Source organism: Fusarium verticillioides, chromosome 5 (genome assembly GCF_000149555.1).
Source record: "Fusarium verticillioides 7600 chromosome 5, whole genome shotgun sequence".
Classification (NCBI taxonomy): Eukaryota; Fungi; Ascomycota; class Sordariomycetes; order Hypocreales; family Nectriaceae; genus Fusarium; species Fusarium verticillioides.
In genome coordinates this window covers 2,349,586-2,372,288 of record NC_031679.1, presented here as the reverse complement: position 1 = coordinate 2,372,288, position 22,703 = coordinate 2,349,586, and the positions used below count along the sequence as shown (strand labels likewise).

General features: G+C 48.8%; 5 protein-coding genes and 1 non-coding gene across 9 annotated transcripts; 4 read left to right on the top strand and 2 right to left on the bottom strand.

Moving 5' to 3' along the window:
* Positions 1 to 106: 106 nt before the first annotated feature.
* On the bottom strand, positions 107 to 2,501 carry FVEG_02656 (myo-inositol-1-phosphate synthase). Of its 3 annotated transcripts, XM_018890067.1 has the most exons (3): positions 2,186 to 2,501; positions 663 to 2,129; positions 107 to 609 (listed from the first exon to the last, which is right to left on the bottom strand). In XM_018890067.1, exons 2-3 carry the CDS (start codon positions 1,976 to 1,978, stop codon positions 300 to 302), a joined length of 1,626 nt encoding a protein of 541 aa, XP_018746324.1. In that variant the 5' UTR covers positions 1,979 to 2,129; positions 2,186 to 2,501; the 3' UTR covers positions 107 to 299. The 3 variants fall into 3 exon arrangements, with proteins under 3 accessions (XP_018746324.1, XP_018746326.1, XP_018746325.1); XM_018890069.1 differs by having other exon boundaries at positions 107 to 2,129; XM_018890068.1 differs by lacking the exon at positions 2,186 to 2,501 and having other exon boundaries at positions 663 to 2,152.
* A 4,467-nt stretch (positions 2,502 to 6,968) lies between these two features.
* FVEG_02657 (hypothetical protein) lies at positions 6,969 to 10,264 on the top strand. The gene is made up of 3 exons (XM_018890070.1): positions 6,969 to 7,798; positions 7,857 to 7,967; positions 8,017 to 10,264. Exons 1-3 carry the CDS (start codon positions 7,684 to 7,686, stop codon positions 9,876 to 9,878), a joined length of 2,088 nt encoding a protein of 695 aa, XP_018746327.1. The 5' UTR covers positions 6,969 to 7,683; the 3' UTR covers positions 9,879 to 10,264.
* A 1,130-nt stretch (positions 10,265 to 11,394) lies between these two features.
* FVEG_02658 (hypothetical protein) lies at positions 11,395 to 14,738 on the top strand. Its single transcript, XM_018890071.1, has 2 exons — positions 11,395 to 12,293; positions 12,346 to 14,738. Exons 1-2 carry the CDS (start codon positions 11,878 to 11,880, stop codon positions 14,336 to 14,338), a joined length of 2,409 nt encoding a protein of 802 aa, XP_018746328.1. The 5' UTR covers positions 11,395 to 11,877; the 3' UTR covers positions 14,339 to 14,738.
* Positions 14,739 to 14,809: 71 nt separating this feature from the next.
* Positions 14,810 to 16,419, top strand: FVEG_02659 (hypothetical protein). Of its 2 annotated transcripts, XM_018890073.1 has the most exons (3): positions 14,885 to 14,928; positions 14,987 to 15,078; positions 15,128 to 16,324. In XM_018890073.1, exons 2-3 carry the CDS (start codon positions 15,061 to 15,063, stop codon positions 16,151 to 16,153), a joined length of 1,044 nt encoding a protein of 347 aa, XP_018746330.1. In that variant the 5' UTR covers positions 14,885 to 14,928; positions 14,987 to 15,060; the 3' UTR covers positions 16,154 to 16,324. The 2 variants fall into 2 exon arrangements, with proteins under 2 accessions (XP_018746329.1, XP_018746330.1); XM_018890072.1 differs by having other exon boundaries at positions 14,810 to 15,078; positions 15,128 to 16,419.
* On the top strand, positions 16,380 to 16,495 carry FVEG_15110. Its single transcript, XR_001989288.1, has one exon. It is a non-coding gene; the product is annotated as a 5S ribosomal RNA (ribosomal RNA).
* A 5,376-nt stretch (positions 16,496 to 21,871) lies between these two features.
* Positions 21,872 to 22,506, bottom strand: FVEG_15111 (hypothetical protein). Its single transcript, XM_018904206.1, has one exon. It carries the CDS (start codon positions 22,426 to 22,428, stop codon positions 22,039 to 22,041), a length of 390 nt encoding a protein of 129 aa, XP_018746331.1. The 5' UTR covers positions 22,429 to 22,506; the 3' UTR covers positions 21,872 to 22,038.
* Between the last annotated feature and the right edge of the window lie 197 nt (positions 22,507 to 22,703).

The following is a 22,703-nucleotide window of genomic DNA, read 5'->3' as shown; positions in this document are numbered from 1 at the left end:
TTCACCAGCCGTCTCAGAGGTCCGTCCGTAGGTAGGTACCTAGGTATACATACATGGCGAGGGTTAGTACTCGGTCAACATCTTGGATACTGCAAATGTCACATATTTATATCGTGTTTTCGTATATCATGAGGAAAATGGCACAATTATATTTAGTTGGCGGCTAATTGATCTCTCCTCCGTTTTTATAAATTTTTTCGGTTTTCAAATATCAATATGAGCATCCGGTAAAGACTGTCCTATAAATATCCTCCCTCTAAGTCAATCAATGACAAGAGCATGTAACATATGCATTATGACTAGAAGAGCTTGTGCTCAAGAGTCATGTCAGATTCCGGCTCGAGGCCAACGCAAGCACGGAAAATGTTGGTCAGAGCAGCGCGCTGCTTAGCCAGTGCATTGACAACGGGAGTGCCAGGAGGGGTGAGAGGAGCCTTCAGCATGTAGCTAAGGACGCTCAGGACGCTGTGGAAGCTCTTGTATTCGGTAGTAGCAGTACCATCAGAAGATACAGCCTTCCACTGGATACGAGACATCATCTCGGCAATGATGACCAAGTCAATGATCAAAGGAGAGGCCAGAAGGGAGTCCTCGCAGATGTTGAAGAGCCTGAAAATGGTCAGTCGCAGTCTATTGTATTCAAAACCTTGACATCAACTTACGAAATGGTCTGGTGACCGCCCATGAAAATCTCGGCATAGTATTCGTCAAGAGCACGCTTGTTGTCGGCAACAGCGGGCATATACTTGATCACAACGCAGTGGTCAGGGTGCTCGCCCTTCTTGTACAGAACGTGGTTGGCCTCGACCATGTCATCAACAACGTTGGACTTGGAAATTTCCTTGGAGCGGAACTGCTTCTGGGAGCTTAAGTTCTTGCCATCGTTGTTGCCAAGATGGTTGTAGCTGGCAATAGATGTCAGTTTAATACCAGCGTTGATGAGGAAATCAACCAGGGCAGATTTCATCTTGGTCTGGCCAGACTTGAAATCATCACCACCAATGAAGGCATTGTGCTTCTCGGCAAGCTCGATAGCGCCGGGGACAAAGGTGTTCTGTGGGGAGCCGTTGATGAAAGGAGCGTTCTCAAGAATACAGGCAACGGCAAAGACAGTTGAGGGGGAGACCTCCTCGTGGCCCTGCTCAATGGCCTTGAGAAGGTTGTCTGCAGTGTCGTTGACGCCCTCAATCAGGTCGGCATATCGCTCAGTATTGGCAGTCCACATGATGATGACCTTATCAAGGCCGTTCTTGGCCTTAAAGTCACGGATGTCCTGGCGGATCTTCTCAACGTGAGCCCAGCAAGCCTTGGAGCCCTCGAGAACGTTATCAGCACGGTCCTCCTGATTGGCAGCAATGAAGTCTGGGTAATAGATGGAGGGAAGGGGAACCATCTCAGCCATCTCCTTCTTGACCTGCGCCTTGAGGGTAGGCTCGAGGACCTGAGCACGATCCATGGCCTGAGCCAGGTTCATCTTGCTAATATCCCAGCCACCGATGACAAGGTCGTTGGGGTGAACCATAGGGAGAATGTTATGGAAGGGAATGTTGATCTCCTGGTGGGTCTTGGCATCATGGCCGAGCTTGAGGGTAGAGCCCATAACAACAGAGCCGTAGTAGTTGGACTCGCGTGGACCCTCCTTGGTATCCCAGGCGAGCTGGCGGCGATTGGCGAGGATACCAGCGGTGACAGTAGTGCCGTTGTTGCCTCCGAGGCCAACCAACATCATGCCGACCTTGGGGATCTTACGGTCGACCTTGAAGTCATAGAGAGTCTCATTTGGGGTGGCAACATACTTGCCATTAGCATCAACGTCAACCTTGGTAGTGCGGTAGATGTATCGGGAACGAATTTCCGCATCAGTGTAGGTGACGTTGGGGGAGTTGACGGTGAAGAGGTCCTGAGTAGCTGAAGAACCTCGGCCGTTGTAGACCGCCCCGTTCGAGGAGCCCGTGCCTACTTCCGCGTGAGGAGCCATGATGATAAAAGGTGGCTTTACGTGGAAATTTGCGAATTGATTAAGATTGGACGGGTTCTGTTTGAAACGTGACCTTTACTGTTCAAAGGTCGAGTCCGCTGAGCCTCCGGAATCGGCTGAACAGCGGGCTCCTGCGAACGGGTGGTGCGTCCTTTTGCAAGGTTAGCATCTGTCATTGTCTTTCTTGGATTCCATTATATGACTTACGAGTTAAGGAGATTGGAAAACGTCTTGACGACTGTAGTGACCAAGGGTCAAGGCCTTGGTCTTTATGATAAGATTATTTGGAGGGGGATTGTTGATGGCGGGGTAGCGGGGTAGATAGATGTCAGGAGAGAGAGAGTTTGATAGAAAGTATGTGTTTTAAAAGAGTTTGGATATGTTGTTTAGCTGATTGTAAGTTGACAAAGTTTGTTGGTGAAGGAAAAGAGAGAGAAACGGAGTGTCGTTCGGGGATGGGGAGGGTTCAAATATGGCAGACTCCGGGAGACGTACCTCACTGTACTGCCACTTTTCCCTCGCTTGGCTGTCGTGGACGTTCGGGCGGTGAGGTTTACAAGGAGCCAATAGTGGAGTAACCATATTCTAGCGGCTGGGGACGCGGAGAGCTCGGAACAGCGCGTGTATTGAGCTACTGTAAGCTACTGTATGTTTTCCATGCATGTCTGTGGACACCTGGTGCTAGCACACATCCATTGGATTCCCAGAACCGAGGAGAGGTATGGATAGCGTCTCCATCCTCCAGATTTTCCCCCATTTCTCCCACGATTTTCATCCATGGAGTTGGGTTGAGTTGGCGGAGACAGCTTCAAATAAGAACTTATGGGTGCACGGTTGACCCCGATCTATCAAGAGTTTTCTTTCCTTTCCCTCTGGTCAATATGAGAGTACGGAGTAAGCATGTTGTATTAGTTGTTGATATTTGTTGAATATGCTTGGTTTGGCGAAAGCACTTTCGCAAACAACTGTCCCTGCTCGTGCAGCTTAACCCTGTCTTGTAATCCTTCCTCTCCCGCCCGAACCATTGGCTTGAGCCCCTGACGCTGTGCATCTCTCTCAGCATTCGACAACTTGACTTGACCTTTCTTAACCCGTGCGGGACAGAAGCGGTGGGCCTGTCTCTAAGCATAATAAATTGTCTCATCCGATACTGTCGACATCGTCCAACTTGATTGGCTCTACCCGGGACCTTCGGTGATCATACAGGTTTGTCCTAATGTTGTTGGGTCTTCCGTAGCAAAGTCAAGAGCACAGGGTCAAGCTTGAACGGGTAAAAGGTCTTGTGTATTACTGAATTACAGGCTTTATTAGCCGTCGATGACTTGTTGTTATGACTATCGACGAGTATCTGTGGTGTCGCGATAAGCGGTTCTAGATATTTCTGAAGTTGAGAAAAGATTTCAATAGTCTCCAACCACAAGACTGTTAACGTCTGTTCCACGAACGGAGAGAACTATTTGGCAAGTGCGTTCGAAATTGACTTCTATTAATCAAACATCATCTCCAGGGTAAAAATAAGCAGAAGACAGAGGGATTTTTGGATGATGATTCCGATTGCTCGTAGCATGTTGCGTGCATTCTTATCTCAACGTGGACTTGCATTGACTAGGTAGGTATCCAGAATCACTCGTTATCTCCCGCCGCTGCTTGTCGTTGATCAGCCTCGATCAACCGACGTTAGCCCAAAGCCACGACGCCCCGGAGCCTTCAGCGGCTAGAGAGAGGGATGAAGGCACTGGATATCGTCATGGCATGACATAGCTCTCTGACAAGGGCCGCAATCTTCTTAAATTGTACTCCGTATATGTCGAAGCAATTGTTCTTCGCGTCGGCTGGTTGAGAAGTAGCTCCATTCACATGTGTAACCAGGAAGTGCAGCAGAAAGATACAATGCCGAGCCGAATACCCACATGGCTTCTGTATGGTGTTGAGATCGTCAGAGGACCCTGGCCTCTACAATGCCGTTCCCTCACCGTCTAATGCGGGAGAAGCTGGTACAAGTATATTTGGGTCAAGTCGCCTTGTGGGAGCATCAGATGAAGACGTGAAGAAAAAGTGGGAGTCAGATACTCCAGCCATTCGAAGTGACACTCGAGGACAGACAGCCAGACCTCTTGAACGTCGGGTCCCATGACCATAGTAGCTACATACTACTGACTATAGCACATTCCGAACTCTGGCTTCCCATATCTGGAACCCGAAGGAAAGAATAGCTTTCTCCGTCCCCAGACTGTCGTCTCAGCAGTGATTTCGAAATAAACAAGATATGCCAAGTTTTCGTCTATGTGTTGGCCATATACCACAATATTTGCAGACTTGATTCAAATTCAGGGTCCAGAAATCGTTGCTATAGTTGATGACTTGTTGACGCATTTCTGCTTTGACAGACCCATGTGCCCGAGAGTGGCCACGATTGCCGATCGACGATCACGCCTCAGAGACTACTCCGGTCTCAGCCATGTCATAATGCCAAATGATTGCCCTTGGAGAGCCCTGAATGACGTGCCAAAGCCAACCTTATAGGCAGACGGGCCAGGGTAAATCTCCAGCTCATGACTAGCTAGTCCAAGCTAAAGTATCCTGAACTTGAAGCCATTAAATGTTTGATAAGGAACTGGTAAGGTGATTTCGGAGGCTCGTGTCGACTTGGCACATTACATTTGAAGACCCTGACAGACTGAATGAAATTCTTACAATATCACCAGCTACGAAGCCCATATTGGTTGATGGAATCAATTGATCGAGAGGCATTCGTGTTGCGGGATAATCCCCCCACGCCCTTGATAAGGTTGACAGCAAAGTATTCATTAACAACAAGGCGTCTTTAATGTGTTAGAAAATCACCAAGCCCCCTGCATCACCAGGGGCAGCTCATCAAGCCCGCAAGCATGTTAATCGATGGACAATATCCGTAAACGATCGTGGCCGCAGTTTTGCAAATCTTCTGGTCTGACGACACTGTAAGTTTCAAATTGTGGCGCCCCAGCCAACGATCTATTGAAAATTAGGCCAATGCTTGGCTGTCGGATTGATTGCAGTCCGTAGTCATGGTCTATTAATGTCGTAGCGGATTCTTGATCTCCCGATCAGAGACCTGAGACAGTGGATCATCGCTTGTAGCCTGGTTTCTCTTCTGCAAATAGGTAGGTAGTCATAAGAAGGGTTGTATAGTAGATCATGCCCGTAGTACGCAGGTAGTCAGTACCTCACAAAGCAAACGGGTGCACTTGCATTGATCCATCATCTGCATCAACAGGGTCATTTAAACACGAGATATACCTGCTGTATTTGGTGTATGGTGTGAAGATCAACCACGATTCACCCACCCATTGCTTATTACCCACCGAACGAGTGCAGGTAATCATTCAGGTCAACCCTCCAGTCACATTAGAGGAGCCAATAGAGTACACAATTATCATTGGATGTGGTCATATTGATTCAATCCAATACTTGCAGGTTGCACCCATAATCCAGCTGTGTTAAACACGAACTATACGTGATAACTAGACCATGTTTAAGGAGTACTTCATATAAGCATGTCTCAAACTCCGTAGAAAACTTGGCGAGGAGTGGTCATGCAGAAGCAATACCGTCAGAGAACACAATGATTTGCAGAGACAGATAATTACGTAGCAGTGGTTATATTGCCAGAGTTGGATTCACGATAGTGACAGGCGGAGCTCTCACACCACACGGCGAGTAATAAAAGAAACATGAAATGAGACATATCCCCTTTCGGTGGACATCTGTCTAAAACGAGACTAGTTTACTAGATAAGCCCCTTCATTGGACAAAGCTGCCTGCAAGGTACCCGAGTTGTCGACGGTTTTCAGTGGATCTTCTTGACCTTATCCATGGGCAACAGTGGATATTGATATCAATGACCAGGTTACAGAGAACTTTCTGTGGCGTTTATCCCATGACTGATTCGGCTGAGGCCGGGGCTCAGTCTGGCTCGTTTCTTTGGCCCTCCGCTTTCGATTGCTGCGTTGTTCATTTCAATGAGTTTATTAGAGCATCGGACTGCTGGCCACTGAGCTTGACGCATGCAGGAGACGGACGTGACGCAAACAGAGGAATAAGATGGATGCAATCATTGCTGGTGTTGAGGAGCCAATTGCGGGCTAAAATCTACAAGAGGGACTCTTCCGCTTTAGATTATCATCCTCCAGACTCATCTCATGCATGCAAACAAGCGGCGGATGATCCTAACCGAACAAAGACTTGTTGCCCTTGTTCCCCCATTTTCACAAAGAGGGATGCAACATTGATTAATTAACAAGCGAGACAGCAAACCCTTTTTGAGGGATCCATGGATTTGGACTTCATCGGTGTCCCTACCAGTCTTTCGGCCCTCCCTCCAGATCGATAATTGAATTCATTTTCCGTGATTCATGTCTCATCGCCCTTTTGGCCCCTCTTGGGGGGGGGGGGGGGGGGGTGGGTGCACGCTGTCTTGGGCCCAGAAGCTCCAAGGAAGCATTTAGTTCCGGAAAGTTTACTGGAATGTCGTCTACCGTGTTATTGGAGACTGGAGTCAATGGAGTCCCCAATGATCTAGTCTAACTAAGACGATACGAGAAGAAAGTCTGTTTAAGTTAAAGCAGTGACGGAGGATCCGTCTGTAGGTACCTATCCGTACCAAGCCACTTGTCAACATCCAGAGTGCTGGGCCATTTCGACAACAATTTACAAGCAACCTACTAATATAGAAGTGAACGCTTCTCTATAATAAAGTCAAAAAGGTCGTTGCTCTCGTTGTCTTCAGCACAAAACACAAAGCTCCGTAGTGCCCGTGTTGCAAATTCCACACCGCACACACCGCAAACCCGTCAGTTTGCGAACCGTCCTTCACCAACCAGGGGGGGCTAAAAGGACAGGAGACAGGCTGACAGGGTGTCTCGGCGAGCGTAACTTATTGACTTGTTAATGAACAAGGGCACCAGCACCAACGCCAACCAGGGTCGGGCTCCAGGATAAGCCTGCACCTCAAAGGCCTTTAGTTTGGCCAAGGGTCTCCTTTAGCATCAACCCGCCCACTCTTCCTCCACATTCGAGACACCATATGCATCGTCCCTTTCTTGAAAGTCGACAGCTGATCCTCTTTCTATCCTTTCACGTCACAGGTGTTTTAGTGTCGTGTTTCGATTCTTGAATCTGATTCTCTTCCACTGCCATCGAATCTCAAATCTATTCTTTGAATTTAGATCTTCATTGCACGATCGACCGAGAAGTGGCTCATACTCTCCATTTCTCTCACATCTTTAGCAACTAATTGGACACCAATTTACTTCCTAATCAACTCAGCCAGACGAAGATAAAAACATTGCGACTATCGTTCTCCACGATTTTGCCACTAGGGAAGAAAGGAAAGGCCTCTCTGGACAGTACGACAGCCTTTATGCGATCAACAAGTGCAATCGCACCGATATTTGGCATCCTCAATCCACTTCACCAACCCCAGGGACACCGGTCGCAGAACGGGCCTGGGGTACGAATGTAAAAGGTCTCACATAAAGCACCGCCAGTGAAACCACCGCGACAACGCACACGATTAACCCTCATACGTCATTTGTTGAAGGCGCTTTCAGGCATTTGAAGAGAAACCGCGGCGACGACTCAATTACATTTAAAGGCGGCACATAATAAGCTCGAATCCGGTTCCCCCCAAAGCCCCGAGCAGCACATCAGCTCACACCGCCATCATGGCGATCCCACGAGAATCCATGTTCCTCCCGACTATCAAATGCTCGTCCTGTAATCGGGAGGTGGAAATTTCTATGATGGGGGACCATGTTTGTGCACCAGCAGCGCCTGAACGTAAGAAAATATCATGAGCGTTTCTTGGAACCAGTCAAACGAACTAATCGTCCTAAAGTTTCCCCTCCACCAGAACGATATGAGGCGTATACACCATATAGCCCAGCGTCTCCAGCGTCTCCTGAGAAACCAGGGCGCATACCTTCATCATTAGATGTCAATGCAGCCAGTAAGTACCTATTGTTTAACGCACATAAACTCAGCTAACAACATGGTAGACCACTCTTTTCTGCGCCAGGGACAACTGACACCAAACAGTGAGCCGCGCAGCACATCACCAATTAACGAAATGGAATGTTTCTTTGATGATGTCCCGACACCACATGAGGATGATTTGATTCTACCATCGCCGCGCCCAGTCGATCGTCCTGGTGCTTATGGAGGCTTTGGTGAGAAGAAGCATGGGCCGGACTTCCAGCCTCGTTCTATCAGCCCCAACGGAGGAGTTAACACGACTTTGTTCAAGAGAATGGATACCATCGCCCCAGGACCATTTGATACTATTCGCAGTCCCTCGGCGCTGTCGCCGTCTTTTCCCAAAGAAATCACTGAAGGCGGCGATAAGTCAGATGACTTCCTAAGTGCATCGCCAAAGGATTACTTTAATTCACGCAGATCTGCATCACCCACAGATAACAGCAGCAGTATTCCCTCCGCCCCCCCTCAAAGACCGACAAGAGATGATTACGAAGGGTTTGGTCGTCCTTCGACAGCTGAAGCGAGACTTCAGCCTCAGCCCTTGGGAATGATGAACCGCTCCGACACATTTCCCAAGCTGGGTGTCCGATCGGAACCCCCCTTACGAACTCCTTCTGCACCGGGTACCAAGCCTGAGCGCAAGGCAGCTGGTGGCCTTGGCCATGCATCCAAGCCATCCATGGGACCTGATACTTCGCGAGCCCCGCCGCCGCGCAAGAGTCTCCTGCACCCCTCAAAAACTAGCAAATATTCAGGGTCCGTCGATCTCGCTGCCGAATTCGGTGTGAACAACCCCTATCACACACCGTCAGACTCGACATCTTCTGGATTTTCCACTTTCAGCCACCAGAGTTACGGCAGTTCTCAAACTAGTCAGTCAAAATCTCTACCCAGACGTGATCCATCCGATCTCTCGGCTATGGACGGCCTGATGGAGGACCTCGAGAGCTCAATGGAGGCTTTGGGGACCAAGGATCATCGAGCTGGAACCCCTTTGCGGGCCCCTTCACGCACAAGATCGCCTCTTGCAGAGTCGCCCCTCGAACTATCCCCCAGAGGTGAACGGCCCAGCTCTGCCACTAAAGATGAACGCCGAATCGAAATGCCTCTTCAGCGAAGCGATTCACAACCGAGACCGCTTTACGCAACTTCGCCTCAGGATCACCTTCAATACGACAAGGCCCCAGAATTAATTCGTGCGCATACACTTCCTCCGCCTACTGCGCCTCCCGTTCGAAAGGGATCCCAGGATCCCGTGCGATCCCGAGGAAATTGCAAAGCTTGCGGCCTAGCCATCACAGGTAAAAGCATCTCATCTGCAGATGGAAGATTGACTGGCAAGTACCACAAGGCTTGCTTCGTCTGCACAACATGCTCCGAGCCATTTACATCCGCTGAGTTCTATGTTCTCAACGACAAACCATATTGCGAGCACCATTATCACAAACTCAATGGCAGTCTCTGTGGAAGCTGTGAGAAGGGGATTGAAGGGCAATACCTGGAAGATGAATTTTCCATTAAATATCATATCGGATGTTTCCGGTGTCTTGACTGTGGACGATCTCTTTCTGATGGTTACTTTGAGGTTGACGGCAAATCATACTGCGAAAGAGATGCCTGGCGTCGAGTACAACAGCCCTACCCTCCTATGAAGGTGCCTCCGGGGCGATCACCGTCCGGCTCACGACCTCCCATGATGGGTCTTCCGGGCCATCCAGCCCAGCGGATGGGACCAGGCATGGGCACAGGTCCAGGTATGGGACTTCCACGACCTCCATATGGCATGCCGCCCCCCGGGAACCGCCTTGCACCCGGTCTCCCTGGACCTTCTGGTCCTCGACCACAAATGAACAAGCGCAATACGCGACTTGGCATGATGTAACGACCTGACTAAAACTCGACCCTGAGCGATGATATATGGACCATTACCTTATTTGTAATATCACTTGTGCGCACAGAACGCAACATACTGTTATTTGATTGTTAAGATGCCGGGAGTTGGCTAGCATTCTTTACTGTTATTATACCCCCTTGTTTTAGAACACCCTGCACTCTGTACAACATCATACAGCCTTCCCCCCCTTTCTTCTCGAAGACAACGACGTCGGCACTGGTGGGATTATGTCTCCTGTTCTTGGTGCCATTCAGGGAAAAGTCTGGAGGATGGACGGGGTTTTGGAGATGGAGCATTACAGGCTTCAGCATCGTAGCATCATAGTGATTCTCAATAGGAGCTCACTCATAATTGAAACACATTCAAAAGTTCATCATTGCGAGTATTGGAAGTAGAGTCTGGTGGCATTTGGTCCTTGAGTGGGTCTCTTTGATGGGACACCACATCGCATTTGTGTCTTCAGAAGGCGCTTTTTCGGGTTTCGTGGGCTCAGATTAGAAGATTTGAGAGCCGAGTAATGTCGAATCGGCAAAACCCTCTTGCGTGGCAGTTGTCTATACATAGTATCCCATCAGGCCACAAAGGCAGCACCCACCATCATGTATACACTAACTTAGGTAGTGACATGAGGAAAGGACGCAAGACATCACGTATTTGATGTTATATTAGCTCTGTTCAAGAGCATATCACAATGTTGACCATACCGCCATACTCAGCCAGGAGTTTGGAATCAGCCGAGTTTTGCTCAGGCTTATTACTTGTGACTGTTTCAACGGAGCTTCTACGGGGAAGAGTTATAGGTGGGTAAGGATGAGCAGCCCATGGCGCAGGCAAAGTGGATGTAGAGGCCTCGACTCCCTGTGTCTGATATAACAATTTCCTGCAACTGGTATTCGAAGCGGAACAGGATGGTCATTTCAGCAAGTGTATGATTGAGCCAATCTTTGCTACATCTGCATGTTGAGTTTATGGCATGAGGGTATCAAAACGGAGAAAAGTTGACATAATTAGATTCATTAGATCAAAGGCTGTCGAGGTTGACAGAATCTTAAATATGTAGTCACAGTGAAATAGGGAGTACGACTTGGTTTCCAATGGACTTGATAAAAGATAGGAATCTCAAGTAACGGAGTAAGGGTTGAACAATCATCGATAGGCGAAGCCACGTGTAGATGAAGATAGATGGATTGACTGCCAGGGATTCAAGAGCTTCAATCAGGGGATGAGTCTTGTAGTAAAGGAAAAATACCAGACAAAACCTTCTTGCCCCCTTAAATATTGAATGTCTTGAATTCACTTCTAATAATCTGCTAGTACGTATTGCCAATCTGATAACTTGCATATGTATCCGTATAGGTAATAGTTGACAATATTACCTTATACGGATTCATGTGCTACCTTACCGTAGCGCGTAGGTACACCAACGGTACGCCACTTCCATGCTACGCTCGACCCCTAAATCGAAACCTTAGTCCAGTTACAGTACACGGGCTAAACGGGCTATCGTTAGCCCAATCCAATCCAACGCCTCGTCATCCACACCCATTCCATGAAGTCTCCCTTAGGTTACCTTTTCTCCCTTTCTTCCGTTCTATCGTATGCGACATTCTCCTAATCGCTGCGCCTGGCTTTCTTTTCTATCTGTGCATTATTTACACGTGTTTGCACTTCTCGACCTCTCGATTTTCTTGGCTATCTTTGAAAGAAGCTGCGTCACTCCTTCAATCGGCCTCAAGGGGACTTCTTTGCGACCGAGCGATCAGATATCCAAACGACCATTAGACGACACTACCTACTCCTAATGAATTGTATCCCTTGCATCGACCCGACCGAAAACACTCGTCTCAGCGCCTCAGCTTATTGAGCTATGTACTTCTGATCTTGTCCGACCTTCTTCGTCCTCAACTTCGACACAGGAGTTCGATTCTCTCCCGCACAACTAATTGGTCGCTCCCTGCATCAGCCAACTTCAAGATCTACCACCATCATGAAGAAATGGCATCCGCAAAGCCGCCGCTTATTCGGCGCCAAGCTACGGCCCAGATCTATGATAATAATTGTCTTTGCTATGCTTGCTGCCTACTACCTCCTGCTTGCGCCCAGCACCAGTATCCAGGTGGTCCCTTCCAACCCAAATGTCCCAGCTTCGCCGCCGCCAGCTGTGACTGGAAATGGAGAGCCTGATACCGAAGACCAATACGGTGCCATTCATCGAGAACTCTGGGAACTCACAGCTCAGGACCTCAAGGACTGGCATGATCCCACCGATGGCGAGGACCCCAATGATATCGAGCCCGGATTTGAGACCGATGGAAAGGAAAGAGGGTTTGGAGATCTGGGCAAGCTCCAACATGAGAAGGATATGAGAAAAGAATGGAGACACGCTTATTCTGTCACTTCTAAGTGAGTATTGCTGACATCCAAAATCCATATACACTGATTAACATGTTTCCAGCTTCCCTCACTCAAATCTCATCTATGGAAAGACCTTGGCGAATTTGGAAAACCAAGAGGCCCGACCCGAAGAATTCAGCGTTGATCTCAAGTTTGACCCAGATGCCGACGTCGAATACAGCTCTGAAAAGCCAGTCCGCTATGACCCTTACCCAAAGTACAACAGTGCCGCATGGAAAGACGCCGGGTTCGCCCAGTACTTTCCTTGCAAGGGTGCAACTGGGGAACTCGTCGAGGATCTGCTTGTATTCAAAGGTAGGCCTCGCGAATGGCCTCTGCCTCGATTTGGTAGCTACGATGCTTTGAATATGGATCCCAACCTCTGCTGGGAGCGTGAGACTCGACTTGGCCCCTATGGGCTGCATCGCCAGTTCAAAAAGGTTGGCGGTGAACCGCAGCCACTCAACTTCGATAACGTCAATTGGGGAGACCTTCAACGGATGTGCCTCCACAAAAATGCCCAGCGCTTTGATATGAACCGAGAGCGTGTCAACGAATACCTTAACATGTATCCCGAAACGGTCATTGGTCCACAATTACCAGAGGAACATCAACAGGTCCAAGAGCCCGCTCCAGCACGAATGGCAAAGCGAGATGCTCCTCTGGAACCAGAACCCAAGAGTAGCCCAGCCTCGACGAACCCAGGCGCCCAGCCTGCCCTGGCCAACCCTCAGGCTATCAGCCAGGTCGCAAGTCCACAGAAACACCCAAGAAGCCCCAGGAATCCAACAACCGGCTATTTTTCAGAGCCTCGAACTGCTATCCTTCTTCGGTCTTACACTGGCAAGGACTATACAGAAAACGACAAACAGAATATTCGTTCGCTAATATCTGAACTGTCTCTCAAGACAGGCGGCCAGTACGAGGTCTTTCTGCTTGTGCAAGTCAAGGATACAAACCTCCGCATCTTTGAGGACGACGATGTCTACCAGACTGTCCTCTCGCAGAGCGTTCCCCCTGAATTCCGCAGTATGACAATTCTCTGGAACGATGACATCGTTTGGAAGCTCTATCCAAAACTGACAGATCCCGAATCGAAGAACGTTCATACTGCACAGTGGCTTTCTGTTCAGAAATTTAGCCAAGACTACCCACAGTTTGATTTTGTCTGGAACTGGGAGATGGATTTCCGGTTCACTGGTCATCACTACCACCTCTTGGATAAGCTTGGAGAATTCGCCAAGAAGCAGCCTCGAAAAGGCATGTGGGAGAGAAACGAGCGATGGTACATCCCGACATTCCACGGAGGTTATGATGACGAGTTTCGCCAGGACATTGAGAAAAGGTACGGCGATAATACTATTTGGGGCGCCCCTGAATTCCCGTTCATCAACCCCATTGGGCCCAAGCCTCCTGTTTCGAGTCCCAGTCAGGACAACTACGAATGGGGTGTTGGTGAAGAGGCTGATGTTGTCACCGTCTCTCCCATGTTCAACCCCATTAATAGCAACTGGGTCATTGCCAATCAAGTTTGGGGCTACAATGACTCAACTCACAAGTCGCAAGATATTCCCAGGCGAACCACAATCGTCACTCAGTCTCGAGTGTCGAAGAAGCTACTGAACATCATGCACGTTGAGAATCTTCGTGGTAACCATGTCGCCTCCGAGATGACACCACAAACAGTCGCTCTCCTACACGGCCTCAAGGCAGTCTATGCTCCTCATCCGGTTTTCATGGACCGTGACTGGAAGGGTAAATTTCTCAACAAGTGGTTCAACCCTGGTGAGAATGGAGAATGTGGCGGCCGCGGAAGCCCTATGGGCTGGGGACGAGAGCGGAGATATATTGGTTCAACTTGGTACTACCGGGCGATACCCCCCAACCGGTTATACAACAACTGGATGGGCTGGCATGATACAGGCATCGGTGGCCCGCAGTGGGAAGAGAAGCACGGACGGCCATGCTTACCCCCAATCATGCTTCACCAAGTCAAGAATACGGAGCCAACCAGTGATAATCATGAAACGACCTTCGAGTTAGCTTATGGTTGAGTTTTTACTCTCGCCTTAGCAAAGACTTGCTTCATGGGCAGCGTAATGAGACATGCTATATCACTGGATATCATTGCTTCTCGTCCTTGGACCTGTCGTGTCCTTTTAATGGTGGTTAGTGCCGCATGTATGCGATTACTCCAACGGACCCTATTGTATCGTGTATTAGATATAAGGGTTGCTTGAGAGATGCGCATTTGGGTGTCAGGAGTTTGGAGTGCCTAATTTTGACATATATCAAACAAAAGATCAAAGAACGTCAGTTCTAACGTGTGAATCAAGTGTTCTTTCAGTAGAGGTAATCAAGTAGCAAGGCGGACCAACAACTAGCCAGCCACGAATCGTGTTTTTGCTTGTGATAATGTGACGTGCCTTGTGGTGCCCGTTCTCATCATTCCCCGTCAAGAGCTAAGAACTACCTTACCTTGCTTGATCTAGATGTCTAAGGTACGCGGGTATTCAGTGCTGGAGTTGGTTCATCAGAGTGTTTGATGGCGTAGTCTTTGGCCCGAGCTTTTACCGTTGAACCTCGTTATGAACGTCACATCTTCATCCTCAGCGATATTTCACAGCATTTCACCATTGACACAGTAACAATCATTATTGATTCTAGGTGACTAAGGACTCATACTGACTTGAGACGGCAAGGTATCCTAAATAAGTGATATCTCCATGGCAAGTGTGTTGCGTTGTATAGCGGTCATGCGCATTCACGCTATACCATGAGCCCCCCTCCAAGTGTAAGATTTCATCAATCCAGAGCTTACGTTTCGACCTAATAAATACCAGACACCTACGCCCAAAAGGTTTCTTTTGCCAAAACGGGGCACGCAGTCGTCGCAAGCTCCTGCGACGTTACCGCGTTTCCAGTCAACTCCTCGATTTGCCTCCTCATCTGTTCCGAGGCCAACACAGGCAAGAACCGGCATAGATATTGAAGACGTTGAAGAAGTAGGAGATAATTCACAAGAAACTCTTCCAGAGAGCGATGAACCCCAAGTTCAGCTCAGACAGCATGACCCAATCCATGACTCCATCGAAATCGAGTCTGATGCCACTGCATCACAAGGTGGCAGCATAGCCATTTCAGATAACGAACCAGATGCTGTTCTTCAAGACTCTCTGGAACTTGAGATGTCTAATTCTACACTTTCGCAATACGACTATCCCTCATTGGAAGAGCGGGAACCGAAACGGCGAAGGGTATCGAGTTCACCTCGGCGAGAATCTAGCACACCAGAGGAGCAACGTGACCAGGGCAGTGAATCCCCAGAAGAGGCTTACGAAAGTGGCCTTATGCCATCAGAAGAGTTTACACAGAGTATCCAAGATGTTATCAACCTCAACAATGAGTTAAAACCTCTTCAGCAGCCAACCTTTCATGCGCCACCGCGCTTCAAGCCTGTCGACCTCGACCCCGCAGTGGATGGCCTACCCGCAGCGTTCTCCCCCCAGCGTCGAGGAGCAAAATACGTAGCTGGTGGATTAGCTGCTGAACTCCAAGGCTGGCTCTCTGAAGTCAAGGGCTGGGAAGGTATGGCACCAGCGACAACTCTGACCAAGAAAGTGATTATAGAGGAAATTCGACCAGGCCGCCGAATGTACCTAGTCAAAGCGCGGACCGGCACATCTGGAGAGGGTAGATACCTGCTTGCAGGCGAAGGTAGGTTAACAGGCCTTGGCCAGAGGATGCCGGTGACGCTTGGGAGTGTTGTTGATGTGGGACAGCCTGTATGGGATATTGTGTTGGATGGACAAGTTTGGACGGTGGCGTGCGATTGGGGTGTACCTGAGAGCGGTAACAATGGTGATTGAATCATCTCTCAGCAGTATAAGAAGTGGTTAGGTTTCAAGAGGGTATCCTGTCATCATTGCGGGCCGGTATACACGGTGACCTCCAGGATCTACCAGTCGTTTCAGAGTCGAGTTGCTATAATACAACTGGCTCTTTCGTAATCCTAATCTGCATATATTGTTAATCTCTTGAATAAGGCAACTTCCCCTTCTTCATCAGCCTACCGAAGACGCTTTGTTAGCACATACGACCATACCTGCAGTAAAATACGGGATCCCGTCCGCTCTCCCATAGTCAAGCCTGCAAGGGGCGGATTAGTAGTTGGGTCGGTGACGACCAGCGAATACCTGCTGTTGTATGTTTTTTTTGCTTGTTACCTTGGTGTTTATGACCATGAAGTCGTGATTTTCGTGATGGTGATGCATCAGGAGGTTGTTATCGTTGCTCTCTACTTCAAGATTGAATCTGTCCACTCGAGAAGAGTCACGATGAGGGGGTGAGTGTTGTATTAATTGGATCAGTAGCAAATTTAAAGCAGCCTGGATAAAGCATCTAAGGGTATATGTACATTTTGCTGGTAAATTCGTCTTTGAGATTATAGAGGTCGGGTTTGGACTTCCTCAGGGGATATGTCATACGTGATACTCTATTGGTCCGCTACTCTAATTGCATGACTTGATAATAAACTCCTGAGAAATGTAAGATACAATGCTCGAACAATCTACTCGTATATTATGTGCGAAATATCATATCGCTTTCTTGTCTATAATTGCACTTCTGGTGTAGAAAGCGGGTCATGCTCGGCTATGTTGCGGACACAAATTGATTTTAAGCATACGCATACAACTGCACTAGATCAGGTAGATATGAGCAAGGTATATTGTTTCAATCTCGATATCGAGCGATCAAGCGTATATGTGTCATGCGTTAATGACCAGGACTTGTAGGCGAGCGGCTCTCCTCCCGCCTGGCTATTTCTGGTGCCGACGCTCTTGAAACAAACAAAAGACAAATCGATACTCTGATGAAACACCATAGAAATCACCCGCTTTTCTGGAACTCAACCTTTTCTTGTCGTCCAGACCATTACTTTCCGTGCCTGTCAAAAGGAACGAAGGCTCGATTGCTTCGACTCATCTCATTATACAAACCGTCCCCAGTGTCCCACAGGGAAGTTCCATGCCATGGAAAAGCTGGATCGGATGACAAGAGTGGGCATGTGGCAGGGGAGAATGACTTCAAGTAACTAACGTGCGCATGCGACTAGACTCGTGACGATCCGTTGTTGCTAAGCTAGCAAAGTTAGCAAAGCTGAGGAAGTAGGTTGCTTGCGTTTAACATCCATTTGCTTTGCGAACAAAAAACTGGCCACAGGGCGCTGACGACGCAAGTGGTGAGTGATGAGAGACCCAAACTTTGCCAAGAGATAAATCGCTATTGTGGCATTCGGCTTCCGAAGACATCAAAGCAGTAACTGCCTCACTGTATCTTCTCGGAGACCCTCTCCAGAGTAACCTTACTGCAATGTTGCCCAAGAGCCAGGAGGGGTGAAGGAAGGGGGGGGGGACCGAATCTAGGAGAAGGGGTGGCTCTTCATTGTCCAGAAAACTAAGAAACACGACCGAAACTAACGAGGGCGAGCACATTTGCCCCTTTCTAAAGGATGAGCTGAGCTTTCGTGGTAGTATTTACACAGGAAGCCGCTGGAGGCGCAGATATGCAGCCCACGATGGGTGAAGCTTGGATCAACCGCCCATCTCGAGGGCCTAGAGCTGTTTCTTGGGTCCCCAGCTCCCCTTACTCCTGCTTCAATTTGGAATGTTGGCGTTTATACCGTCGTGCAAACCTTGTCTGCGGAAATCGCTCACCGAAGTTCAGGTGCAGGTGATGGACCAGGTCTGAGGTTGTTTGTAACTGATCGATCTCGGGGGGGTTTCCACATGTGCCGATCTTCGTTTTGATGATTAGCAAGTAGGTTTTGAACGAGCTTTATCCCTGGAAGTCAACATCAAACAAACTTAGCTGAGGGACGGCTGATCATCAGAAAACCTGAGAAGTTTACTCTGGGCCTCTGGTGACTTCTTGGAGATTTGACACGTATGTCATGGATCATGTGGCATGCTGTTGCTGTAGGGTGAAGGACCATCTGGCCTCGATACTTTGTACTATTGATTGCTCACTGATAACGCGGCAGTTTATCAATTGCTAGGCGGCGTTCTGTGGTAATGAGTTGATCTACGTTGCAGATGATACACGCCCCTTTACGGCTTTGATGAATCCGTGAGGCGCAAGACCACGGATCGAGGCTACGGGACAAGGTAGCAATTTGCGTACTGTCGACTGTATTCTCTTCTGTGGCATGTCGTTTGAGGACACCTGTCGATCTAGAGGCGCGAGCTTGATACTGTTCCGTAGTCGCCCGGATCTTGAAGTAGTCTAATATGTAGTGCGTAGAGGCCAGCAACCCCAGTATGAAACACATTTCCTAGGGTCAGGGTTCTTGCGAACCATGTAGATGTACTAAACCTAAAATACAATGAAGATGCGAAAACCTTTGCAATAGGTACATACAAACCAACAAAAGGCTAATAATGGAGAGACTAGGTAATTGAAAGGTTTTTTTTTTTTTGGTGTTTTCTTGCTGCCAGGCCTGAGATGCGGATGCTTCTTGATCAGCCACGCTTGGACATTGAAATCCACCCAACTATTAGTAAATATCTGTTTATGTCTCAGGCTGCATCGCGTGTGTCTAAGAGCGGCACGGATGCTATTTTGGAGGACATGTGCCTCAAAGGCTTCGGTGTTCTTACCTTCCACTGCCCAACCTGAAACAACCTCCTTCAGTTGCCTGCAGATCCTTGAGTTAGTAGTTAGCGTTGCGTTGTGCCCACATCACCATGGATCCCAGGGCTAGAGATCATTTTGTTTGATGCAGTCGAGCCTGGCCGGGGCAAGGAGCCGGCAACGCCCAAGACGGTGGATGGAAGGACCTGCATTAGTGTCAGGTCATAATTATCACGATGGGCAAATGGCATTTCGCGGGAGACCGATAAGTGGGCGGCATATGTAAAGAGCCTGGTCTTGAGTTCCATTTTCCTGTCAAAAAGACTGTAAATCAAATGGCACTAGCTCATGTCACCGTTCACAAACAATACACATGTACATATCCAAGGTCAAGGTGTTGTGGGTTACATGCATCCAGCGAGGTAGAATTTGATATTTGGACAAATCTGTTTGCTATCAAAGCAAGGGACTTACATGCGAAACCGTAAATAGCGAAACCCTAGTTGCTTCCACTGCTCAGAAACTCAATTGGATCCAATCCAATGGTGTCAGGTTAATTCCCTGCTCATAGCGATTTTCGGGACTGTATTTATAGATAGAACGCGCTATTCAAACTTCGGTCCGTTGATGTAGAAACGTATGAAATTCTTGGATTCAAGGATTTAAAACTGCATGTGTGTGAATGTACGACATCAGACCAGTGGATGGTATGCTGGGGTACGGATACTGTTTGTTTCTTGAGGAGCCGGGGCATTGGAGGAGGATCTGCAAATGGTGTGCCAAAGAGAAAGGCAAGGTAGACAAAGAAGAGAAGAGTCAAAATCTGAATTGTCAGCTGTCAAACAACCCCTACCATGACAGAAGATAGAGTACATGGCTTCTCTGTAGGCCATTCTGCAGCTAGCAAAGTTCAACGCCATGATGTGCTTTGCCGGGACGTTGAACCATATGCGGGCGGAGGGTTAACAAGGGTGTTGAGTGGCTGGATGTTGACCTTGGCTGATTAACCCTGTCTCCCTCGCAAGTAGGATTCCTCATCGGCTCGACTTTCCGAGAAGTGTCAGAGACGTTTCGAAGATGGGCCTGCTACTGTCAATGCAGCTCACCTCATCCAAACTGGATGAGAGGAGATGACTTCAGCCAGGGCTTTGCGGGCAGCGCAGCCGCGGTGGGGGGGCCCCGCGAAGGATCCAATTGAATTTTGACCGTGGATTGGGACAGGATGGGATAGGCATTTGGAGGGTCAAGTCGAACCCAGCCTACAGCCTAGCCAGCGCCGCAGCCACGAATTCTAGTCGTAGTCTACCGCGCTTCTGGCGGCGTTTCGTCTCTTCGTCCCGGCTCTAACAAACTCCCGGTTTAGTCTATTTACAGCCGTTTCTCCGCGATGCAGTGTGTGAGTGCGTGAGTACTAATAAGGTACCAGCACATGTCCCAGGCCAGGGGAGAAGGGGGGCGTCCGCGTTTGAGAAGTTGGTGGCCTAATGCGAGTGTACGGATGGATAGTCTATTTGAAGATGAACCAACCCCCTGCTGGCGCTGAGGAGAGAACCACCGAGATTCGAACTGACACTTGAGACGAAATGTTCAAGCTGAACCAGCGCGGATCTATAATGAGTCGAAGCGTGTATCAGCACCTGTCCGTGCTAGCAGCCCGCTCGGTGTGGCTACACGCTAGCAAATTGATGCGGTTGCGCCATCTCAAGAATGGCATAGCTGGAAACATCCGGGGAACTGGTTGTGTTGCATGGTGGAGGGGGGAGATTATTAGAGATGGAGATTCTGGAGATCAACCAATTTAACTCGACAGTTGCCCTATCCTAGCACAAGCTCCTCGAGCAAGAGCCTTTATAGATCAAGTGACAAGTGCCTGAGCTTCTGATCCATCATGCTTCTTACAGTTTTATGCTATGTAGTTGTTCTGGCTGAGTTTTCACTCGAAGAACGCTTTTGATTCAAGTGGGACGACCTGGGACGAGAACTTTGTCATCTCGTCGTGTCTAGGTAGCGAGGTAATTTAGATGTAACCATAACAGCTAACTTAATTACCAACCTTGACAGGTAATATATATGCCTGCCAAATAGACTAGGCGTTACGGTTATTGAGAGTTAAAATATCATCGCGCTATCGTTCTCATTTCACGTCGGAATCCAAGGTCGTCATGCTGCAGGAACCAAAAATCTTTAGCTGCATTCATCCACTCCCTCTTACGGATACGCTTACATACTTGTACGTGCAGCCATCTAACAATAGAATGGTAGATAAGTAGAAGCCGGACCGAAGAGACGACACAGCACCTGCAAGCAATTTACCCTGGTTGCCGGCTGTCTTCCATCACAACGGCTAAATCAGCTCAAGCCTGCGCATACAATTTCCCTCCTGGTATAGCTTCCCACGGACTCGGCTGAAAGCTGAAACTGCTTAGCCTTGCTCCTGGTTGGTGGCTCGACCTTTGAGCCTCTTCCGTGAGCAGGACCACGGTTCTCTGGACCTACGTCTGTATCTCTATCGTGTTGCGACGTCGCGAGCAGATGGCGTGGGGCATGCTATCCCGACTTGGAACAGCTTGCGACCCCCTGGCCACCTTAGTCTAGGTACGTAGCCTACCTACCTATTCTTAATTCTCTACGAATAGACTCTCCAAGTTAGCTCTCGTCCCTCTCCGCTGGCAGTGCAGGCAGTCAGTCCAGATTGAGGCTAAAACTTCAGGGTTCTGGGTACCTTAGCTTAGGTAGGTAGCTTAGGTATTCAACACCACCTCATCTGGGGGCCCACAGTGAAGAACACCACGCCGTTTGTGTTTCTTGCATACGCCCAATCAACACATACTAGATAGGTATGTGCTTGACCCGCCCACCAAGTTACATACCACATACCTCTCAATAATAGACAGACAAATGTCGGGAACGCACCCCAATTTTCAACAACAAGAACAACAACAACCAACTGGGTCGTCGACTAACAATGCATCGGCCAATGTAACGCGATCGATCCGGGATCACTAGGCACATACCATGCCATACCATACTAGCCAGCATCATCCAATTCGCCTTATCTGGGCACAGCTCTACGTAGCCGCCTTATGCGCAACATCTATCAACACATAACCCCAGGCCACAACTAACTACATACCTCAGTGATCGCCTCAACATCCTCTGTCAAGTCATCTCTCAATTGACAGTTGCCAGCTACATCCCTGGAGACGCCGCCTTCTTGACGGCACAGTCTCGGAGCATTGCCCACAACTTGGTTTGGAGAATAAACCACAGTATCAATGGACATGGGCACGACAGCCGACGGGACGACGTCAACAGCATGGCCGAGTGCCTGTGGCGGCGGCCATGCGGAGTAACGTCCCTGTCTTCTGTCTTCTTTTCGTCTTATCGCGCTTGACCAAGCAAGATGAACTTTGATGCTATGAGAGGCCACCAGGAATAGTAACTTACATCTCTTCTCACTCATCCAGTCCCAGTGCCTGGCCTGGCCTCGGCATCTCCCGGTTTGAGACATATTTATCGTATGCTTGTGCGTGTCCCAGGCTCAGCTGCTCCAATGCTGCCGCAACGGTCTCATACCTGCCAATTCTCATTCTGCCAGCATGAGTGACACCCCAGACTGTCTAGGTTTGTGACACAACCATGTTCAGGAAGCTTATTAGGCGGCCGAAACCCCTGAAGGAAGTTTTCCCGCAATGGAGTATGTGTCAACTTGCAGGTAACATGCCGCTGCGCCTCTCGGCGACCCTCACCGAGCAAGGACGGGTTTAAAAGGGGGCACGACTACTG

Bases quoted from the DNA above. Each gene is read 5' to 3' on its own strand.
- FVEG_02656 (XM_018890067.1), bottom strand. From the start codon at position 1,978: ATGGCTCCTCACGCGGAAGTAGGCACGGGCTCCTCGAACGGGGCGGTC. The intron at 610-662 runs GTAAGTTGATGT...GACCATTTTCAG, and splicing joins GGCGGTCACCAGACCATTTC to GCTCTTCAACATCTGCGAGG.
- FVEG_02658 (XM_018890071.1), top strand. From the start codon at position 11,878: ATGAAGAAATGGCATCCGCAAAGCCGCCGCTTATTCGGCGCCAAGCTA. The intron at 12,294-12,345 runs GTGAGTATTGCT...ACATGTTTCCAG, and splicing joins GCTTATTCTGTCACTTCTAA to CTTCCCTCACTCAAATCTCA.
- FVEG_02657 (XM_018890070.1), top strand. From the start codon at position 7,684: ATGGCGATCCCACGAGAATCCATGTTCCTCCCGACTATCAAATGCTCG. The intron at 7,799-7,856 runs GTAAGAAAATAT...ATCGTCCTAAAG, and splicing joins TGCACCAGCAGCGCCTGAAC to TTTCCCCTCCACCAGAACGA. The intron at 7,968-8,016 runs GTAAGTACCTAT...ACAACATGGTAG, and splicing joins ATTAGATGTCAATGCAGCCA to ACCACTCTTTTCTGCGCCAG.
- FVEG_15111 (XM_018904206.1), bottom strand. From the start codon at position 22,428: ATGTCTCAAACCGGGAGATGCCGAGGCCAGGCCAGGCACTGGGACTGG.